The 24,177-nt window shown below is 41.7% G+C and overlaps 1 protein-coding gene across 3 annotated transcripts in view; it reads left to right on the top strand.

Moving 5' to 3' along the window:
- The window catches only part of KIDINS220 (kinase D interacting substrate 220), a 2,951,961-nt gene that overhangs the window by 2,752,172 nt on the left and 175,612 nt on the right, over window positions 1–24,177 (top strand). For all 3 annotated transcript variants that reach the window (XM_044073258.1, XM_044073248.1, XM_044073241.1), the window contains one exon: window positions 21,599–21,697. In XM_044073258.1, coding sequence (XP_043929193.1) covers window positions 21,599–21,697 — 99 coding nt within the window. The remainder of the gene's footprint in view (window positions 1–21,598; window positions 21,698–24,177) is intronic.

The following is a 24,177-nucleotide window of genomic DNA, read 5'->3' as shown; positions in this document are numbered from 1 at the left end:
TCTGCAGGCAGAAAAACATTCAAATTTACCCCTATCTGGACGACTGTCTAATCCAGGCAGACAGTAGGGAAAAGCTCCTGCAAGACCTCGACTTTGTCCAAACACTCTTTACCTCTGTGGGATTTACCATCAGCAAGGAAAACCCCCATTTCCAGCCCACCAGACAGATCACCTTCTTGGGAGCTCTCCTGGACACATCCATCCAAAGAGCCTTCCTCTCCAGAAAAACAAAGTTTCCTACCCCAATACTTCTCCCAGTTGGCTTACAGGACACACCTCACAGCAAGGAAGTTCCTTCAAGCTCTGGGGTACATGGCACCCTGCATCCTGTTGGTGCCCTTGGCCAGGCTACACATGAGAAAACTGCAAAGGTACTTAAAAAACCTATGGTGCCAGCACTCACTCTCTGGAGCTACAGCTGCCTTCAATTCCCTGCTTAAGGGGGGAACTCCTATGGTGGGCAGAAGTCAGATGGGTTATTCTGTCTGCAGCGCACAGGCTCTGTGTGTTTATGTGTGGGAGAGGGAGAGAAATTGAAAGACAGCCTCCTAGTTCAGCTATACAAGCTGTGGTTTCTGCAAAAATCCAAGCTGTGATTCCTGTGAGGACTGTTTCATCCGTTTATTGTGTTCCAGGCCATACATCTTCCCACCTTCTTTCCTAACCCACAGAACAGGGGGGGGGGTCCTTCATTCACTAGATGTGCACAGACAACTTAGATACTATATGGATAGAACCAAGTCTCTCAGAAAGACTGACCAGCTCCTGGTCAGCTTCGCCTCAGGGGCAGAGGGGAACCTATTTCCAAGTAGACCTTTTCTAAATAGATATCTAACTGTATCCAATTCTGCTACTACTTCCATGGGAAAATTCCTCCCAAGCCAGTCCGAAGCCATTCCACTAGGGCAGCATATACTTCCACAGCTTTCCTTAGGGAGGTTCCTATCAAGAGCATCCTAGAAGCTGCCAGTTGGACTTCCATCCACACCTTCACCAAATACTACCAATTGCCTCTTTTCTCCAAAATCCGGACAGGCTTTGCCTCTGCAGTCCTGCAGGGCATGCTAGGCCCTACTTAGAACAGGACAAGCCTGTTCTTCTATTCCTTCCCTTCTACCATCCACCCTACCTTCAGCTTTCGGAATCTTCCCACAAGTGATGACTGCAGCAGTGAAGCACAAAGAACATAGTCATAAATGTAGATGTTAGAAGTGTAGTCACTGTTGCAGTCCTGTTTTCCCTCCCTCCTTTCCCCTCTAATTCTCTCTGTTTCCTTCACACCTGTCTATGCTTATGGGCATCCCCCAGGTTGGCCTTCCAGGCAGGTCTCCTATAGGCTGGGGCAAGAAAAACTGATTTAAATACGTCAGCTGTCCTGTTTTATACCACTGACGACCTGACTTCAGTCCCAGGTGACCTGCAGCTGATGCAGGAGGGACAGCCTTTACTCTGGTATTCGGGCCGGGCGTGGGCTACCCAGCAGGGATAATCCACAAGTGATGACTGCAACAGTGAATACTCTCAAACACCTGCATTTTTGGTAAGTGTACACAACTGTACTTTCTCCCTGCAATACAGCATTAGACAAAGTCATTCTCTGAATTTTCATGTAATAGGCCATTTGCACCTAGAAATTCATTCCTTTACACCATTTTAACACTTCCAGTAATTCCTTTCTCTCAGTGCCATGATAGTCTGCCTTTGCACTTCTGTCAACCTAGATGTGGCTGGGCTGCCTGCCCCAGGTAAGTGATGTACTCAGCTTATTTACTCATCCAAGTGACAGTATGAGGATCTTCATAATACACTTTAAACTTCCAATAACTCATGGGGAGGAATTGCTATTACCCTGATGAAACTTGTTTGATACTATTATCCTGTTATTTATGTCACAAGTCTAATGTTTTCATAGGTGACAAATTCAAATACCCCATTTGTAAGGTTTTTCTTGCATACTTTTTATTCATAGCCTTGTTAAAATTGTTTCTTGCTGTCTGCTGCTGTAATTTCCAGTTTTCAGGTCTAGCTAGTATCTTATTGCATGTGGCTTTTATGTCAGAGTTTAGCTTTAAATAAAATGAGCAAGTCTTATTTTGTCATGTATTTAATCTTTCAACAGGCTTTAGAGCTTTGCTTTAAAACTCTCTCCCACTTGTACACCAAGTGACTCTTTCACTTACTGTCTTTCTAACTAAAGCTATATGTGCATTGAAGTGACAATTTCTTAAATTCCCTTTCACAGAGTTGCAGTGAGTCACTAGTGTTGTTCAAGATAAAAGAAAAAAACTTTCCATGTCAACATTAAGCTGCAAAGGAGCATGATCCAAAATTACAAGGCCGATATAGTGGGTCCCAGTCTCAAAAGGAAAGGCTTTTAGTCAGAATTGGTTATACTCCGTAAGATTGAGACCTGTAGTAGTCCTTTTTTATGTGAGTTTATTGTAACAGAAAATTTTAGAATGGTTACCATAAAAGACTTGTTTCTGGAACTGATTTTTTTTTTGGCAACTTTTGGCATGGAGGCTGCATACCTGCACAGTAAAGCCTATCCCTAGGAAATATTTCAGGTTTTATGTAGCTGTTTTCCACTTCTAGGTTTCCAGTCTTCCCATTTCTCTTTACATTGGTAGATATGTTTGTGAAATATGTAGCTCCATTATTTCTACACTCACGAAAAATAACAAAAACACTTTTTTGTATATATGGATGCTACCTACATATAGTATTTCAGACTCAAAAAGTATTACATCATTTGCTGAGATTCACATCACAGTTTTATGCTTTAGGCATAACTATAATCTGTAAGAAGTCATGTTCCCTTCTTAAGCACTGACCTTTCTTGGTGATATAGTGGACTTTAGGGAAAAGTGCTTCTTGCTTAGGAAAAGTTAAAATAGATTCAAAACATCGAGTCCGTTTTCAGTGTGTGTGTGTGTGTGTCTTTTGGCTTTTCCCGGTTAGGGGTCACCACAGTGGAACTCCGGTCCGCTAATGATTGGCAGTAGATTGTTACATGCTGAGTTGCCAGCCCTGACGCACAACCTTCAACGAAGGTATGCCCATTCACGCATCTCTCCACACAGAAGACGCTCTAGCTGAGAATCGAACGGGACAACGTCTTACTGTGAGGCAACAACTCTAACGCAGCACCACTACCGTTTTCAGTACTGGCACATAACAGCAATACAGTACTTTTGGGCTGTTCATGTAGATGTCATCTTGGATCATGCTGGGTCTCTGTGCAGTGCTTCATGAGTGAGAGAGACAGTGTGGAACTAAGATATCAACTCTATAAAGCATGATTCCTATTGAAGAATTCAATAATAGGGGTTTCCTTTGTGGCAGAATCCTCTCATCTTAAAGCGAAGGCCCACATATACCTTCATTTACAGTAAAATATGAAATTAGTTTCTGTAGACTATGCTTTGGGAACCCATTTAAAAATATCATTGTGGGACTACTGATCTTCACATGAAAAATATCTTTGTAACAAATGGAAAGAGATGAAATCAGTTGCAAGGATACTAAAATCTTTCAGGATAATTTTCAGCTTGGACCTCCTTAGTATAGGCAATACAACAGTAACATATGTCAGCAAACAAGGAGGTACAGGGTCTTATCAGCTATGCAAGGAGGTAATATTCATTTGGTATTGGGCAATCCAGCATAATCACCATCATTGTTCTTGACTGCTGCCTACCTTCCAGGGCATCCAACACTGTTAGCAAACTCCATCATTATCTAGACATCACAAATAAATAGCAACTAAGCACATCTGTTTTTCTACAAATAGTGACCATTTGGGCATGTCTGCATGTTTGAAGTAAACTTGCTTGCTTGTCAGCTGAGTAATTTGCTTACTGTACTTTGTGCCCCAGTACTATAACAGAACAGTTTGAGAATGGGCTTTTTTTTTTTTTTTTTTTTTTTTTTTTTGCTCTCAATGTATGTCTTTCCTTCTGTTCCACTCATTCAGAAAACATTTCTGAAAGCCAGACTGGACAAGACAAAACTGTTCTTTATAGCCCAGCCTAGTAAAAACAACCTTGGTTCCTTAGCTTATGCAGCTAATTTCTTCCATCTCTTCGGCTTCCAGCTTGTTAACTTAGCAGCTGGACAAACTCCTGCATCACATACTGAAGTCTCTCAGCCTTTCAGCTTGAAGGAAAGGCTACAGACTCCAAACAGTGACTTGTTTTTTTGAATCTGGAGTTTCTGAAGCAAGGCTGAAACCTATAATACAATGAAGCTGTATATTCAAAAGTGGAAGAGGTTGTAATTTAGGTATATACCCCTTAGCATCCACAGCCCCTAAAATTGTCTTGCGGCTGGCTGCTCGTCTCACCGCCATTCTACTCAAGTGCCCTCTCTGCTACTAAACTGCAAAGAAAGTTCTCCTGCCATCTCCGAAAGGACGCCCTGAACTGCCCGTTTTGTTAAACTGTGACCTACCTGCCTTTTGGAAACTCAGTCAGCAACCTACTGTCCATTCTCCTCAGGTACCCTCTCTGCTACTAAACTGCAAAGAAAGTTCTCCTGCCATCTCTGAAAGGACGACCTGAACTGCCCGTTTTGTTAAACTGTGACCTGCCTGCCTTTTGGAAACTCATTCAGCAACCCACTGTGTAGGTAGTTTAAATAAACCTTGGAACTTTAACTGTAACAATTACCCCCCTGTAAACTGACCTCTCGTGTGTGTGCTTGCAGCCTTCCGCAGCCGTCAGCCCCCACATCCCTCCTATAAAGCTCCCTGCATCCCACTGGTATATTCCACTCTTTAGCACCCAGCTATTAACCCATTTTCACCACTAGATGTCAGCACTCCCCAGGAAAAGTATTTCACTTATCCTACTTTCTTTATTACATTGCAAAAGCTAGCAATCTAAATATCCAGTCACCCAACCAGTCACTCTCTGTCCCTGCTATCTTGGCCGTTAGTTTTCCCCTAGCTCAACACTTACCCCAGTACAGCAGGACTAGCCATTGGCCATAGCCTCTCTCTCAGATTGTTTTCCTCCTGTAAGATTCTCCTCTCCTTGGCTGTATCACCCCCCCCCCCCTCCAATCCCGGATTCCTGTTCTCCCATAACCCTCCCCCTAGCCTCTTCCCAAAGTTTACTTATAGTTGGTGGTGTTAGTGGCGCCATTTTTAAATTATACCCCTTGGTGTCCACAGTCCCTAAAACGGTCTTGCGGCTGGCTGCTCGTCTCACTGGTAGGTTACAAGGTTGTGATACTACAGCTGTGCAGACATTGTACTTTTATTTTACAATTGTTTTTGTTCTAGATATATGCTCAAACAGGAATGGCCAAGGCTGTAGATACCAGATATGCTTAAGCAGGAATGGCCAAGGCTGTAGATACCAATGATCCTGCCCTTAATTTAAGCTGTGCCATGAGTGCAACGACTGGTCCAACTCTGTTCATGTGCTTTGAGAATCCATGGCTTATGTAGATGTTGTGCATGTGCTTTGAGAATCCATGGCTTATTTAGCTGTCATTTATGTGCATTGAAAATCCATGGCTTATGTTGCTGCTGGTGTATACTCTGAATCTTTGGCCAAGGCTATTCACTTAAACTGTTATGTGTATTATAATTAAAACTGACATCAGATTTACAGCTAGTTTTTAACTTGAAGCCTGAGCCTAGCACCATGCATCTGTGTACTTATTCCCACCTGCTTTCTAATTATTTAGTAGTGTACATTCGTTGTTGTTGATTTGAGCCGCAGTGTGCTAAACAAACTCAAAAGCACGCCATATCTTGTCCGTGTGCTATCTAGAGTATAGGGCACAGCTTCTTTAATCATTAAAGCATTAGTTTTGCGACCACTGGGCCCTGCTCAAGTGTATCTCTTAGTTTCTGAATTGGTATCTGCGACCACTGACTCTGCCCAAGTGCATCGTGTAGTTTTTTAATTGGTTTCCAATCATATCCCTTTGAATTAGCTAGATATCTCTAGCGTTATGTAAGCCATTGGCCCTGCTCATGGTAGGCTCTGCTCAAGTGCATCGCTTAATGTTCCGAGTTGTTTTCTATGTTTATACCACTAAATTAGCTAGATATCTCTAGCGTTTTATAACCACTGGCCCTGCTCATGGTAGGCTCTGCTCAAGTGCATTGCTTAATGTCTAGATGTGTTTCTACTTTTATGCTATTATATGTAGATTGATATCCCTAGCGTTTTGTAACCGCTAGCCCTGCTCATGGTAGCGACTAGTTTTAGAACTGTTACATGGGTTTATACCATCATTGTGACTTGATATATCCTAAAGTTTTACAATAGTGTCCGGGCTAGCCATTAATTTTGCTAGATTTCCCATCGTGTTACAAATAGTGTCTTTATACACTGGTCTGCTGTGCTCGCATAACAACCGGAACCTGCATATTCTGAAGAAGAGTTCAGTTTTCTAGAGTGCTGCTAATAGTGGCTTTAGTCCAACTGCTTTCTGCGTTTGCATAGTGGATGGGTCCTGCATTTGTCTGATGAACTGCTAATTTTCCTAGCACTGTTTTTAAATAATGTAAATGTATGTTGCATTTGTTAATGTGTCTTCACTTGCTACCATTATTGCTTTTCCCTGCTCTTTACCTTCCTCACTATTCCTTGCCTTCTTTCACACCCCTGCCCCCTCCTCCTCCTCCTCTCAGCAGTATACTCTCATTGCTCTCTATCCTGAACTTCCCTCCTCTCTCCTCTTAAAGTGTCTAACTTTGCTCTCTCTTTCATTACAGCCATTCTCCTCAGGTGCCCTCTCTGCTACTAAACTGCAAAGAAAGTTCTCCTGGCATCTCTGAAAGGATGCCCTGAACTGCCCGTTTTGTTAAACTGTGACCTACCTGCCTTTTGGAAACTCAGTCAGCAACCCACTGTGTAGGTAGTTTAAATAAACTTTGGAACTGTAACTATAACAATTATCCCCCTGTAAACTCACCTCTCGTGCGTGTGCTTGCAGCCTTCCTCAGCCATCAGCCCCCACATTCCTCCTATAAATCTCCCTGCATCCCACAAGTATATTCCACTCTTTAGCACCCAGCTATTATAGGTTCATAGGTTAGTACTAGGCTAACTGCCCTTATGGGCCATTTTAAGCCTAGCCAATTACCCCATGTCACAATCAAACCCAGCACCTTGTGTTTCTAAGGTAAGCACCTTAACCATTACACAAACCTCCCACCCATTCCGCAACTAGATATCAGCACTCCCCAGGAAAAGTATTTCACTTATCCTACTTTCTTAATTACATCACAAGAGCTAGCAATCTAAATATCCAGTCACCCAACCAGTCACTCTTTGTCCCTGCTATCTTGGCCCTTAGTTTTCCCCTAGCTCGACACTTACCCCAGTACAGCAGGACTAGCCATTGTCCATAACCTCTCTCACAGATTGTTTTCCTCCTGTAGGATTCTCCTCTCCTTTGCTCAACCCGCTCTGTTCGCCATGTGGGCTCACTCCACTCCCCTACCCTGCCCCCAAATTTCACCCGCCCCCCCACTACTCCTACATTTATTCCATCCAGTAGTCTCCTCCCCTCTTCCACCACTCCACTCACAGTCCTCCTCTCTCTGGCCCTCCTCTTCTCACTCCCACCCCCAATTAAAAGCCACTCCCCTTATACTATTCACTGTACTCCACTCCTCTCCCCCCTTCTTCATTCTGTGTCTTATACCTCATCTACATTATACCACCCACTCTACTCCATCTTATAAACTTATACCATCTCACTATGAATTCTGCATTACTACAAACCCTTCTGATCCCCTCTACCACCTTGTTAACTCTATTAAGTTTACTATACCATACTATCTCCTATTCCTCCACTCCTCTTCCCCCTTCTCTCCTGTCCCACTGCACCTCTCCCAGCCCCATCTCATCCTCACAATACCTCACTTCCATGCTGTCTCAGCCTTATTAGTCCAGCCCAACCATCTCTACTACTTCAAATCAAAGATCTTACCCACCTTAACAAAATACAACTTCCCTAAACCTCTTTCATATCATCCTCAACACTCAAAAGGAAAACTAGATCACCTACTACCTTCTTTCTTCATCCACCTACTTCTAGCAGGTGATATACACCCAAACCCTGGACCTAGTACCACTAACAACCCCATCCCCCCAAAAACTACCAAAACTACCAGCCTCAAAAGCCTTAAATTAGTTACTCTCAATGCCCAAGGTTTACGAAATAAAGCAACTGTCTTCCATGCCTGGCTTAACCAGAACCAACCTGACATAGTAGCCATCTCTGAGACTTGGTTAAAACCATACATCTCTGACTCAGAAATTCTACCCCTGGTTACCAAGCCATTAGATATGACCGCATGAATAGAAGAGGTGGAGGAGTAGCCTTGATATTCTCTAACATACTCCCCATTATTCCGTACCCAAATACCATTCCTCAGTTTAACAACACAGAACTTGTAATAGGTGTGCTACAAATGAATAATCATAAAAGTATCTGCATCATATCCCTCTATACTCCCCCAGGTAACAACACTACTACTTTAGAAGACATCCTTCAATGGGACTCAACTAATATTAACCTAGAGACCTACATTCTAGGTGACATTAACTTAGACGGGAACAAAATTAACAACCAAAATCCCACCATATCTGTCAAGCTGTTTAACTTTACTCAATTTACTAACTATCACCAGACCCAACAAAACCAGTCCTCCAGGATCCACTCTGGACTGGATCCTAACTACCCATCCTAACAACATCTTAGATTCAGGCATTCTTCATGACTCTATTAGTGACCATCTGCCTGCCTTCATCCTCCGAGCAACCCATTCCTCCCCTTACCAGCACCAGTATATACATACTCATAACCTTACAAACTTCAACCCTACACAGCCTTCTCTAACACCCTCAAACAAACTAAATGGAATACTCTAAAAACACTTCCTCTAGATAATGCCATTGATTACTTCAACTCTGCCTTCCTAAACATGGCTAACTAAGGAAACCAAAAAACTTATGCAACAACGAGATAAATGCTGGAAACTTAGCACAATAAACATCCTAAAACACTTCTTAAATATAAGCAACTTCGCAACCTCAACAAAAGACATAATCAAGGACAAACAATCCCACTATATGAAACTCCAGGCTAACCACTCCAAAAACCCCAAACAATTCTGGAACTCCATCAACTCACTCCTTCACAGGCACCAAAAACAACCCTTGCCCTGAGACTTCTAAGACTGATCCAGAAATTGCCACTCTTTTCAACTCCTTCTTTATTAACTCTATAGCTGAACTAACTAAATCCTTCCCAAATACCCTGCCCACACAAGTTAGTCACTCTACCCCAGCCTCTAAACCTAACCCTCTCCCTACCTTTAAACTTAAACCAGTTTCAACCTCCTACATAAAAACTCCTCAGCAAGCTAAAACTATGCTCCAGTGCCCCAGATAACATTCCCCTCTAAATACTTAAAAATTGCTGCAGATGGCATTGCCCTCCCCATTAGCATCTTAATCAACAGATCCATACAAGAATCTTATTTCCCCAAGCTTTGGCGTGCTTCCTTTATACATCCTCTCCACAAAGGCGGTAAAAATAATAATACCTCTAACTTTCACCCCATAGCCATCCTCTCCCCAATATCAAAAATATTGGAAAAATTCATTCATACCCAACTAATGCCCTTCCTAACCACAAACCATCTAATCTCTCAAACCCAACATGGCTTCCGCCCTGGCCATAGCACTATTACTGTTCTTCTCTCATTCCTAGATATAGTCAACCACGCCCGCGACTCTGGAAAAATTGTTTCTACAGTTTTATTAGACCTCTCCAAGGCTTTCGACACAATCTCCCATACCCATCTTCTCAGCCACCTTGCTAATCTAAACTTTCTCACAATTCCCTGTTCTGGTTTTCAAGTTACCTATCAAATAGAGCTCAAGCTGTAAAATGGAGGAAAGGCACCTCAGACTTCCTTCCAACTCCTACTGGAGTTCCCCAAGGATCCATTCTTGGCCCAATGCTGTTTAACATCTTTGTCAATGATTTCCAGTCTGCTATCCCAAATACTAAAATAATACAGTATGCTGACGACTCCACTTTAATCTGCTGTGCCACCAACCTCCCAGAACTTCATACACACAAACTGCCTTCTCTGCCACTGAGGACTGGATGTTGCACAACCATCTATCTCTAAACGCTAACAAATCCAAAATACTACTCTTCACTTCCTCAAAATCCTCCCCTCTTGATAAAAATTCTTTCCAAATTAGAAGTCGCAACAATTCTACTATAGAAATCGTTCCCTATGCCAAACTACGTGGGGTTACCATAGATGAACACCTAAAATTTGGCACCCATATTCAACTAAACATCAAGAAAACACATCAAAAACTCGGCCTACTATACAGAAACATCCACTATCTCACTCCTTCTACTAGACAAACCCTCACCACTACCTACCTTCTCCCCTCTCTATTGTATGGTGCACCTATACTAACTAATCTGTCTGCCTCCATCTCTTCCAAAATGGAAAGTTGTTGCAATAAAATCTCCAAATTTGCCATAAAAGCCAAATACACCTCCCACTATGGCTCTGCCCTCCACTTACTTAACTGGCTAGAACTTCCCAACCATCTCGACTACCTCCAACTTACTACTGTCCATAGGCTATTATTTAACCCTACTCGTTGTCGCCTCACAGTAAGATGCTGTCCGGTTCGACTCTCAGCTAGAGCGTCTTCTGCGTGGAGACATGCGTGAATGGGCGTACCTTCGTTGAAGGTTGTGTGTTAGGGCTGGCAACTCAGCACGTAAAAATTAACTGCCAATCATTAGCGGACCGGAGTTCCGCTGTGGCGACCCCTAACCGGGAAAAGCCGAAAGACGCAACAACAACATATGTCCTGCTCTTTCCAATGTCCTACAACCATACACCCTTAACAGGCCACTTAAATCTTCCCACCTAAACCTCATCACAGTCTACAAACCAATCCGCCCTGCTGGACAGCACCTCCTGTCCTTCTCCTTAGCCAAAAAATGGAACTCTCTCCCTCCTTCTCTACGAACTATTGAAAACATTGACAACTTCAAATCCCATCTCCATTCCTACTTTTTCTCTAACTGGAAGTGCAATTGCACCTTCCCCCACCTAGCCTTCTCTTCCCATTCTAAATTGTATTTTCCCTACTTCCCCTTTACCTACTACTTAACTCCCCTGGAAATGACTCACTCTTCAGTGTTCTCGTGTACATTTTGTATATATTATATATAGTTTGCTGTCCCTGTCATTTGTACTTGTTCTACCATAACTGCCCAAACAAGACACATTTTCTATACAACCATTGAAAATTTTCCTCTCAACATATGACTCATATGCGAAGTTACCAATGTACCAGTTCATGTCTCTGATTTTATAATGTATCTGCACCCTCAATATTAACTGTAATTTGCTTATCTTATGTATCTGCATCTTGAATTGTAACTTTAATCTGAAAATGTAATGTTTACTATGTAAAGTTGGAGCTTTTCTCCCTGGGCCTCCACTGAAAACGGGCTCAGCTCATATATTTCAAGAAAATGCTGGATAATACATGTTGTATACCATGGATATTCACACAAGTTGTAGGACACATTATTTCAGGAAAGCTAATTCTGCCTGTTACAAAACAAATGCTGTGCAAGTAGTAAGCTCATTTTATTGCTTTTGTTGTGATAAATGCAACAAAATGCTACAGGGCTTTCTTTGGTTCAAGCCTTCAGGAGTTGCAACATACTCCAAGAATAGTTTCACTGAAAATGTTTTAGATGCAGCAATGTGAACTGCCATCCGTGCATTCATGAAGTATTGCAATTTTAAGTTCAGTCTACACATAGGACTGGGTTTGATATGGCTGTACTACAAGGAATCATGTAACTGTAGCCATCTGTCTCTCAGTGGCATTCTACCGTGATGTAATTACTGCTACAGTGACACTTTTAGATGTAAAATAACACAGTGCTATGATTCACTTCCGGTAACAGTAGCAGTCACTGTAGCAGTAAAACTGTCCTTTCTCCTTCACATTACTTGTTGAAATTACCAGCAATTGTTTATAGTGCCCCTTGGCTCTCCCATGAAACCAAAAAGCTTATTCTCACTAGGAATAAAGTCTGGGCTAGTTGGAGATCCCACAGAAATAATACAGATCTCCTACTCTTCAGACAGCATAGAAATCTAACTAAAAAAGCAGTTATAGCCGACAAAAAGAAATTCTATATTGAACTACAACAAACCCATCTTAACAATTCTAAACTATTCTGGTCCTCAATCAATAAACTCCTCTCCCCAGGAACTTCCAAAACACCTTCCCCACTAAATGCAGACCCTGATACCCCACAACAGACTGCAGATGCTCTTAACTCATTCTTCACAGAAACTATTCAAGCACTAGCTAAACAACTTAATGCCAACAACTTCTGTCCTCTAAGTAAACTAACCTACTCCTCTTTTAACTTTTCACTACAACCTATCTCCACATCGTATATTCACAGACTTCTTCTCAAGCTGAAACCATGCACCCCCTCTGCTAAGCTCCCTTCCCTTTTTCTTCAAAAGGCTGCTAAGGTTGTTGCATATCCTATATCTATTCTTATAAATAGGACAATTAGAGAAGGAATCATCCCTGAAGTTTGGAAGGTATCTCATATAATCCCACTTCACAAAGGTGGAAACTCAACTGACTACTCCAACTATAGGCCTATTGCTCTCCTCTCACCTTTGTCCAAAATTATGGAAAAGTGTATCCACGTTCAACTTGTACAATATCTCTCAAAGCATAAAATAATAGCAAACTGCCAACATGGCTTTAGACCACATCACAGTACTACCACTGCCCTGCTTTCTTTTGTAGAGACTATTAACCAGAACCGAAACAACAACTTACTCTCTTCTGCCCTCTTCATTGACCTCTCCAAAGCATTCGATATGGTAAACCACCCCTTATTACTTAATACTCTTGAATCCATCTCATTTGATGCTCCAGCCATTAAATGGTTTAAATCTTACCTCACAAACAGAAAACAAGCTGTTCTCTGGGATAACCACATCTCTTCTCTCCTGCCTGTTTCCATTGGCGTTCCTCAAGGCTCTATCCTTGGCCCACTTCTTTTCTCCCTCTTCATTAATGATCTTCAAACAATAATCCCTCAAGCAACCTGCATTCAATATGCAGATGATTCGACACTCATCTGCTCAGCTCCATCTACCCCAGAACTAATCTCTCTCACCCAAAACGTATTCAGTACAGTAGAAACATGGTTCTCTAGTCGTTTCCTCTTATTAAATGCCAAAAAAAACAAACTTCTTCTTTTTACTCCCACATCTAGAACCTCCCCCTTACATTTCTCCATCTCTTCAAACAGCGCCACTGTTATCTTACCCGGCACTTCAACTAAATTGTTAGGTATTACAATTGACAATAATCTCTCATTCGACCTACACATTAACAACTCCATAAAACTAGTTAACAGAAAGATAGGATCCTTATATCGAATCAGACCATTTCTTACACCATCTACCAAAACAAGGATTGCTCACTCTCATCTTATTTCAACTCTTCTATATGCTGCGCCTATCTTCACTAACCTCAAAAAAACCAGCCTTAACAAACTGGCAACCTGTTATAATAACATTGCCCGCTTTGCTACTGGTAATCCCTATAAAACTCATCACTGTCTCAACTTAAAACTTCTAGGCTGGCCAGAGTTTCAGAACTATCTTTTAATCCATCAACTCTGCATTGCCCATAAAATACTATACCAACCTAATAATACCCCATACTCTCACAACTCATAACCCCTTATAAAAATCTCAACTCTCTCCGCTCTTCCAGCAAACTTCTGACAAGTTCAACAAAATCAAATAATAATGCTGGTGACTCTCTATTTACCAATGCTATAGGGACAAAATGGAATTTGTTACCCACTAGCATAACAAAGATAACTTCATTGCCTCTTTTCAAACAGAATATTAAAGTGCATTTCCAAAATCACTGGCTTTGCTCCTGTAATAAACCTGATTAGTCTATCACTATTACTACCTAAATAAAACCATCTCTCTTCTCCTTTCTACTCTGCGTACTATTTGTCTTTCTTTTCTCTTCCCTTTACTTCTCTACCTGCTATTCTGCAGTACTTGCTCTTTTATTTTCACCACTTTCTATTCCCACCTTTTTCCCTTACTCTCTTCTCACTTTATTCTCCATACCTTCACTCCTTTGTTCTATGTTAATCCAATCAGTATTTTTCAACTGGTTAATTGAGAATTCGACTGTATTGAGTGTTTTAGTAACTAACTCTTGTAGTAGTTTTTTATTTATATAGAAGAGATGTTCTTCATCTCACATTGCTGCAGTCCTTACACTTGGGTAGTCCGCTGTCCTCGGTCGGCCCGAATATCAAAGTATAAGGCTGACGTCGGTCAAGGCGCATTTGACTGACATCAGGACGTCAGGGTACAAATGCGCATGACCGACGTCATATCCTCAGTCTTTTTTGCCGCATGGTCCGATGCAGAAGCAGCGTTGCAAGTGCCGGTTGGCGTTCTGAAATTGTTCGATTTCGGAGTTTCAGACCGAGTCAAAGTTGGCTAAGTACCCGTTAGAATATTTTAGTTTTTCTTGCCTCAGTGGTTTACCGGATGTCAGAAAAAGTGAATAATTGTATTTCTTGTGGGAAACAGATACCGCATAGAGACTACCATACTTTGTGTATTCCTTGTTTAGGGCCTGAGCACGACGTTGTTGGGTGTCGCTCTTGTGCTAGATTCAATAAGCGCACTATTAAGAGAAGATTAGATTGTGCCAGGTTAGTCTTGAGCGGTGCAATTATAAAATGCCGTCGGATGCTCTGACGCCCGCTTCTTCGAAGAAGCGCAAGGACAAAGCAGTTAAACCTAGGCTAGAGGAACCGTCAGTACCGGACGCCGGTTCTTTAGAGGTGTCGGTGGAGCGGTGGTTCCACCGGAGGTTTCTTTGGGATCCCAGGGAGAGACTTTGTTATTGCAGGATGTGGCCTCTCAGGAGGCAGGCCAGGCTGATGGGGCTTCTCAGGTTACTATACTCCCCTCCTGCCTAGGGTGGTTAGGCCCTCTCCTTCTGTTTCCAAGGCTTCTCCCAGGGGCAGGCCAGGTTTAGCTTCAGTTGGTGTTACCTAGCTCTTCAGGAACTGTGCCCAAGAGGCATATGCTTAAAATGGCAGAAGATTTGATTACTTTGATTAGGGGTTCTATGCCCCCTCCTGATAAGAGACCTAGGGTGGAGCCTGAGCTAGGGAGTTTTGAGCAGGCTTCAGATGTTTCAGAGTCTTGACTGAAGACTTACAGGAGTACTCTCCTTATTCTGATTCTGATGTGGATGATTCTACTCCTTCTGCTTCTCCTCCTGAGGATTTTTCTTTTTCAGAAACTCTTCATTCCATGAGGGAGCATTTTAAGTGGGAAGGTCAGGACTTCTCTGATTCCAGGAAAAGGCTTAGGGAATTTTTGTATTTACCCCAGCATAGGCCTTTGGCTATACCTCCTGTTTTGGATGTAGTGGAAGATGTTTTTACAGAGGCTTCTCTTAATCCTGATTCTTTGCCTCCTGCTCCTGTTAAACCCGGATAGGTATTACAGGGTGCCTGAAGCTCATAAGTATCTTTTAAGAGTCCTAGGGCGGACCCAGAAACTGTTAGCCAGGGGCCTAAAGGTGTTAAGGCTTCTGTTGTTAAGAATCCGGTTCCTGCAGACAAAGAGGCCAGGGCCTTGGATAGATGGGGAAAGAAAGTTTATACTTCTTCCACTCTTGCTATGAGGGCTTTGAATTGCCAGTTTCACATGTTGAAATACCAAAACTATCTCCTTTCACAATTGAAGTCTAAGGTTGATGCTCTGGCAGAAGGTATTGATTGTAAAGAGTTGCAAGATTTAGTACATGTTTCTGAACAGGTGGGTAAGCATTCTTTGCAATGTTGTTTTGATGCTGTACAGGCCTCGTCTAGGGTGGCTGCCACTGGGTCAGTTCTTCGCAGGCACGCCTGGCTGAGGGATCAAAATTTATCTGAACATGTTAAAACAAGGATTTTAGATGCTCCTTTACAATCTGACGAGTTGTTTGGTCCTCCTGTTGAGGCAGTTTTAAAGAAAATGGAAGACAAGGCTAAGTCTATGCAGACTGTTAAAGATTTTTTGCAGGTCCAGCCTCCAAAGTTTAGTAGAAATTGGCCTACTAAGGGGTGGACGTATCCTTCTTATGATTCCCAGTCTAGGGGTAGATCTAGACGTGGTAGGGGCAGAGCTCAGGGCTCTTTCAGGCCTAGAACAGGGAGTTCTCCTGCACAGTCTTCGGGTGAGGGCAGGGGTCAGTCCTTTCGTAAACAGACCCAATGACCTACCTTTTCAGCTGCCAGAGCCTTCTCGTCTGGCAGCACCTTTGGGAGGAAGGTTGGCACTTTTCAAAGAAAATTGGAGTTTGATTACCAAAGACAGATGGGTATTGGATATCATACACCACGGTTACAGGTTTTATTTCCATACCTTGCCTCCTTTCAAAGGCATGCCAGGCGTTCCTCCTCAACAAAGAATAGAGGCTCACAAGCAAGTTTCTCTGTTACTCCAAATAGGGGCCATACAGCCGGTCCCTATGCCAGAAGTGGGCCTAGGATTTTATTCTCGCCTGTTCCTAGTACCAAAGAAGGGGAACACGTGGAGACCAATTTTGGATTTATCTACCCTCAACACTTATCTGGACATTCCCAAGTTCAAAATGTTGACGTTACAGCAGCTTTTACCTCTGCTGGGCAAAGATCATTGGATGGTAACTTTGGATCTCAAGGAGGCTTACCTTCATGTTCCTATCAGACTAAGTTGCAGGAAGTATCTGCGTTTTCGAGCTGGGACTTCTCACTATCAGTTCTCTGCATTGCCCTTTGGCTTATCTACTGCCCAGAGTGTTCACGAAAGTTCTGGCTCCAGTGATAGCTTTCTTCAGGCTAAAAGGAATACAGATCTATCCTTATTTGGACGACTGCCTGATTCTGGCTCAAGGAAGGGAAGAGCTTCTTCATCATTTGGAATATGTGATAGCAGTGCTAAGATGCCTGGGGTATTCTGTGAACGAAATAAAGTCCAGTCTAGTACCCTCTCAGGACATGTGCTTTCTGGGTGTGAGACTGAATACAGCATCCCAGATGGCCTTTTTAACCCCGGACAAACAAAACAGTCTATCCCTTTACTTCCATCAACTATCTCATCAGTCCGGGCTGACTGCAAGGACAGTCCTTCAAGCCTTAGGGTTCATGGCATCTTGTATTCTGGTGCTTCCCAATGCCAAACTGCATATGAGGAAGCTGCAATGGTATCTCAAAAATGTATGAACACAGCACTGCCAGGATCTGGACACTGTCATTCAAATAATACCTTGCATTCAAAAGGAATTTTTGTGGTGGGCTCAGGAATGTCACCTAAACAAGGGACTCTCTGTGACCCGGCCAGAGGCGAGTCAGATTTTAACGACAGATGCCTCAGACAAAGCTTGGGGAGCTCATCTAAATGGAAAGTGGATACAAGACAAGTGGCCTGCCAGACTACAACATCTACATATCAACCTGAAGGAGATGTTAGCAGTCCAGTTTGCATTGATAGCTTTCAAGGAGTTACTTCTTCCAGGGCAGGTGTTGATTCTAACAGACAACACAACTGTCATGTGGTACATCAACAAGCAAGGGGAACGCATTCTTATCCTCTATGCAGGCAAGCAATGATTTTGTGGGAGACTGCTCTCAGTTTACAGCTCAATCTTCAGGCAAGGTTTCTGCCAGGAGCACAGAACTCCTTAGCAGATGTGTTGAGCAGACGAATTATGGATCCCCACGAGTGGAAATTGGATCCTCATGTATTTCAGAAATTGACAGTGTCATGGGGAACTCCAGACATAGATCTGTTCGCTTCTCCACTAAACCATCAGCTGCCAAAGTTTTGCACAAAAGGTTTCATCCCACAGCTTGGAGAGTGGATGCTCTTTCTTTCAATTGGAGCAATCTTCATGTGTATGCCTTTCCACCTCTGCCTCTCCTCCCAAAGGTACTTCTAAAGGTCAGACAGGACAAGCCAAGGATGATTTTAATAGCTCCAGATTGGCCTCGACAGCACTGGTACCCATTACTGAGAAGTCTAGTACGGAAGCCTCCATGGCCTTTGCCTTCGATTCCACACCTGTTGTCACAGGAGGACAGCCATTTGCTCAATGTCAAGCTTCACTCTCTGCACCTAACAGCCTGGCATATTCTATTTTGAACCATAGTGGGCCTCCACTTCCTCAGCAAGTTTTGAATGTTATTTTGGAAGCTAGAAGGCCTAGTACAAGGAAAGTGTACGCAGATAAATGGAAGAGATTTTTATTTTGGAGTGCAGCAAAAGATTTTGATGTTTCTGGGCCTAATTTGAGTGTGGCTCTTCAATATCTTACTGAGTTACTGGACAAAGGTTTGTCTTTCTCTTCTATTAAGGTTCATGCTGCAGCAATTTCGCTCACTATGAATGTGACCCACCAGTGTTTTCTCATCCTATGTTCAGGCAGTTTCTTAGAGGGGCAAAGAATATAAGACCCCCAAAGCTCCTGCTCCTGCTTGGGATCTCAATTTTGTGTTGGAGAAACTCACTCTACAACCTTTTGAGCCTGCAGCTACTTCTGAGTTGAAATATTTATCATGGAAGACTGCTTTTTTGTTGGCAATTACCTCTGCAAGAAGGGTTTCTGAATTGCAGGCCCTTATGGCGGTTGAGCCTTTCTTGATTTTCCATAAGGATAGGGTATCTTTACGTACTAATCCTTCCTTTATGCCTAAAGTGGTTTCTAGTGTGGCTTTAAACCAAACTATTCATTTGCCTACTTTTTATGCAAATCCCCAAAATAAGGGGAAAAGATTTTGCACACTTTAGATGTACACAGGCAGTTGCGATATTATTTGGACAGAACTAAAGGGTTCAGGCAGTCTCAGCAGTTGTTTGTTTCTTTTGCTTTGGGTTCTCAGGGCAAGCCTGTGTCAAAACAAACTATTTCTAAGTGGATTGGGTTTTGCATTGCTTTTTGTTATTCCCATCATGGCAAGGAGATTCCAGCTGGGATTAGGCCTCATTCCACTAGGGCTACTGCCACTTGACAGCCTTTTGAGGGGAGTGGCTACCAAGGATATTTTGGAGGAAGCTACTTGGAGTTCAGTGCATACTTTCTCTAGGCATTATCACCTACCACTTTACTCTAAATCCAGGGCTGGTTTTGCCACTGCTGTTTTGCAGGGCATTTTGGCAGCTCCTGCTTCCTTGTAGTTTGGCCATCCTCCCTTACCTCTGCTTTGGGATTCTACCCAAGTGTAAGGACTGCAGCAATGTGAGATGAAGAACATAGTACAGTTTTGTACCTACCATAAATGTAGATGTTCGAAGATCCACATTGCTGCAGTCCAATTCCTCCCTCCTTCCCCTCTGTAGTTAGAGGTGGTTGTGTGGGTTGGGTTGTAAATATTGTGTATATTGTATATATTGTACAGATAACTAGTGCAGGGGTGGTTGGTTGTTTGTTTGCTGTCTTTTGGTTTTGACCTTTATGTTTAGGGTCTTCTGACATCTGGGGCAAGAAAAGACTGAGGATATGACGTCGGTCATGCGCATTTGTACCCTGACGTCCTGATGTCAGTCAAATGCGCCTTGACCGACGTCAGCCTTATACTTTGATATTCGGGCCGACCGAGGACAGCGGACTACCCAAGTGTAAGGACTGCATTAATGTGGATCTTCGAACATCTACATTTATGGTAGGTACAAAACTGTACTTTTGCTATCTTTTATTTTTAATGTTTGCTTGCAAACTCTATTACTAACTCTTAGATTTTCATTATAATGAGTACTGCTATTACATTTTTGTATGACAATTTTTTTGTATGATAATTTTTTGTCTCTGAATGTATCTCACTCTGTGGAGCTTTTCTCCCCGGGCCTCTACTGAAAATGGAAATTTCTCCAGCTAGACTAGCCCGGTCAACAAATGTAAAATAAAAAAATAAAATAAAAAAAAAATTTACATTCCAGGACTATGATCAGAACCATTTTATACGTGGCTTATAATTGTATTGTTTCTTTATATAGACATACGTATGTGAACATGTATATGTAAGTATATTTACATATACAAATGTATGTATGCACACACACTTGTTTGTAAGTGAAGAACTGCAGAATTCTTTGGTCCATACATTTTGAATTTGCATGCTGTTCTGTTAGTTTATTTTCTTCCAGATTATTTTGTTATAACAAATTCAGTGACAGAAGACTAGCCTTAAAATGTACCACATGAAAGGTAGGCATTCAGAATGTTTACTTTCTATCAAATAATATATTTCTAGAGAATGATCAGAACATGTGAGGTAGATATAGAATATCAGCTTTATGAAATGTATATTTATAAGACAGTATTATTGAAACTTTTAGTAAGTATAGTTTGCTGTTATCATTCATTCTGTGATTGCTGACTTAAACCAATTTATTTACAATGTATTGACTGGGTTAGTCCCTCTAGACAAATGGCCTCTTTTCAGGGGAGACCCGAAGTGGTATTCATACTGACTATGGAGAAATTGGCCTGTGTACCGAGGAACTTCACCTTCTCCTTTTAGTAACTACCATGGGATCTTTTACATCCCACTGAACTACCACCAACTCGTGCAGATTTAACGTCTCATCCAAAGGATGGCATATTCAGGAGTGCAGTATCAACCCCTCTTATGCTGCACTGCTGTGTCAGGGATGAAAATTAATTCATCTATCTGTTGTGAGACTAAACCCATAACTTTCAGATCTTCAGGCACCAAAAGTATATGAGTTAATTCGTTCATTCGTGGGGAAGTGGAAAGAGTTCTAATATGAAATGGTGACTTCCTGAAAGTCAACGTTCAAAAAGAACAAGGAAAAAAAATGAGTACAAAAGCGTGAACATTTTTTTTTCTCATTGTTTGCAGGGGAGGAAGCCCCTACACACACATCTTAAACATATGTATATATGTACATGTATACAGATATATAGCTATTGCTATATACCTACTCAGTGGTCGCACCATTTCAAAGAAGGGAGAAATCTCCCTAAATAAGCAAATTATTGCTGGCTTACAATTAGAAATCACACAGGCAATGATTTCCAGTGAGGAAAAAGCATTCAGCACTGTGCTGTTTGTCTTTTTTTTTTCTTGTGCAGTTTCACCTCGTGCTTGTGTAGGGAAGCCACCTGAAGCCTGTCATGGTACTCACTGAGTGCAAGGCAGAGGAATTACTCTTGAATGGAGTGTCACCCCATATTAGAATGCACAGATGCTTATAATTTAATACCAAGTGTTATAAGGTGGCAGTATTAAATACTGTGCCACTGTGCCTACCATATGTTAATCAATTTCCTTTTTATTTTTGAGTTCTAAATGGTTTATTTTGTGTTGGGTCATGTGTTTCAAAATGATGCACAAGTAAGTTATTAAATTATATCAGAATTATGAACTGTGTGTTAGTTGTTTAAACTGAGTAAGTATGGTTTGGTGATTTTTTTTTTTTTTTAATTTATAGGCCAATATAAATGGATATGTGCTTGCTCAGTGTAATACAGATGAACTGAAGAAAGAAATGAATATGAACTTTGGGGACTGGCAGCTTTTTAAAACCATGGTGAGTCTTTTTTTTTTTTTTTTTTTTGACTAAACTGATCTTTTGGGTTTTAATCTGATATAGTCTGGTTGTAATTAATTTGCCACAAATAACAGAAAAGTGATATCTAGGTTTAATTCTAGACCCATCACTAACAATCACCCAGCACACCAGTAATATAGTAAACAGAGCACTTACCCAGTTTAAAAACGTGTTACCAAATAAATCACCTTCTGTCACTTCTTATCAAGAAATGTTCTCATACCAAAATGGAGTATGAGTTACCTTTATTAACTTTCTAATCCAGTAAAGTTATACAAAAGATACAACCAGCAATAAAGAATATCTGCAGATTTCTTTTGCTGGCTGATACTTTCATCCATCACTGCTAACTGCTGGAATGCTTTAGTTTCTAGCAAATAGGAGTGCAACATTACCTTTCAGCACACATGTATTCAAGATAGTCAAAACACCCCCCTTAAAACAAAATTGGTCATCAAGCATCAAACACATGATTTCTGGGAGTATTTAGAAGAGTCCTTAACACTGATTAGACCATTTTGTGAAATCTATATAGGTTTGAGAGTATTTTCCAAAACAGCACCTTCTTTCTGGAATAATCTTCCCATAAATGTCAGGAGTCAAAACACCTTGGTTCTGTTTGAGAAAAAAAATAATATAACACCTCTGTAAGGAAGCTGCCTGCACCTGCTTCAAAGATAGTTGTTAATATTAGAAGTCCTGGCCAAAATCAGTGAGCAGCTCTCCTAAAGACAAGAGCTCTCTGATTCAACTAAACAAGAAACTAAGAAGTCTAATAAAGTCCAACAAGGCCAATTCGAGGTCAAGATAGCCTCCCAGGCTAAGGGCAATCGTAAGGCTTTCTTCAGCTGTGTGAGGAACTTTAAAGATAGCAGTCAGCAGTGTGTACAACTGGTGTAAGTGGCTCACCCTTCACTGACCAGGGTGACATAGCAAATCGACCAGCTCATAAATTTAGTTCTGACTTGTGAAATCCCTTTTAGAATATCTTCCCCCAGGTCCTGATGGTGCTCACTAAGGCAGAAAACACTGCTTCAGTGGGCCCCAAAAACATCCCAGGCTGTCTCCTAAATAGCCTAAAACAAGACCTAGCAGAACCACTTGAGGCACTCTTCAACTACAGCCTCAAAACAAGTTATGCGCAAGGTGAATGGAAGACCTAAATAGTCATCCGTCTTCATAAGTTTGCACTATTAACTGACCCCTGGAACTACAGACCCTTCAGTTTGACAAGTCTGATATGCAAGGCCATGGAACAAATTGTAATGGAAATGATCAACAAGGGCATTATCAACATACAGATAGTAGATTGTTCCCAGTTTGGTTTTAAGGGAAGGTCTTGCCTACTTAGTCTGCCAGACTTCATCAAGAAGGTCACTAAGGCTATGGATGACTAGAAAATGGTGTATACCACCTACCTTGACCTGGCCAAGGCATTTGATACAGTACCTCACTCGGGTATTGATGACAGACTGTCCGAACTAAGCATAAATCCCTACATAACTGACTGGATTGGTGGCTGGCTCACAGGATCCAAAGAAGTCAGAATCGGTGAGACCATTCCTACCAGGAGACCAGTCACCAGCAAAGTATCCCAGGGCTCCATGTTGGGCCCGGTTCTGTTTGGCTTCTACTTCACTGAAGTAAAGGCTAATGGCAAAGGTCTCTGGCTCACCAAGTTTGCAGATGACTGTAAATTGGGAGCTGTCATAGATTCCCCCCACGACAGCAACATCCTACAAGAGGGTCTGATACAAACAGATGACTTGTGCCAAAGCCACGGATTATAACCCAATGTGAAGAAATGCATTATAGTGCCCTTTTTGGAAGTTGTCCACCCAAGCTAATAATAAAACATCACGTATAAAATAACGGCAGTGGAAACTCAGCAGAATACAGCAAAACTAGAGGTACATGAAGTAAAAACTGAATAAATAAATTAAAACGGGTAAAAATGTACTAAACTTTAATACAGGTAAGTGCTATCACACAAACTTGTGCTTCTTCAGACCATAATCATCTAATACAAAAAAACACAAATAAAAAGACCATCCCATCTCATTCCCACCAATAAAAATTGACATCCAATTACTTAATTAAAATGGAACAACACATCATTTAAACATGTGCCTAGATTTTAACAGTGACTTTAAAGAAACCCTGCCATTAAGGCCAGGTGTCTTGTCTCCTTGAAGCTTAACTAACCAATACAGCTCTCTGCTTTCAGTGACATTCCTATGGTCACCCAGTCGAGGGTAATGGCGAACATTTTCTATAGCTTCAAAGTTAAAAGTATGAAAACGCACTAGCTCAGTAACATGTCTAGCCAAAGCATTTCTAATGTCACCTACCCATATATTATAAACATGTTCCCTTATTCTTTCAGAAAATGGACGGTTAGTTTTGCCCACATAAAAAGCGGTGCAGAATGAAAAAGTTGCTAAATAAACAATATCAGA

The sequence above is a fragment of the Protopterus annectens genome, chromosome 1.part1, assembly GCF_019279795.1.
Source record: "Protopterus annectens isolate FY-2018-M chromosome 1.part1, PAN1.0, whole genome shotgun sequence".
In the NCBI taxonomy this organism is placed as follows: domain Eukaryota; kingdom Metazoa; phylum Chordata; order Ceratodontiformes; family Protopteridae; genus Protopterus; species Protopterus annectens.
Note: the sequence above shows the minus strand (reverse complement) of the source record. Positions and strands in the feature narration are given on the sequence as shown.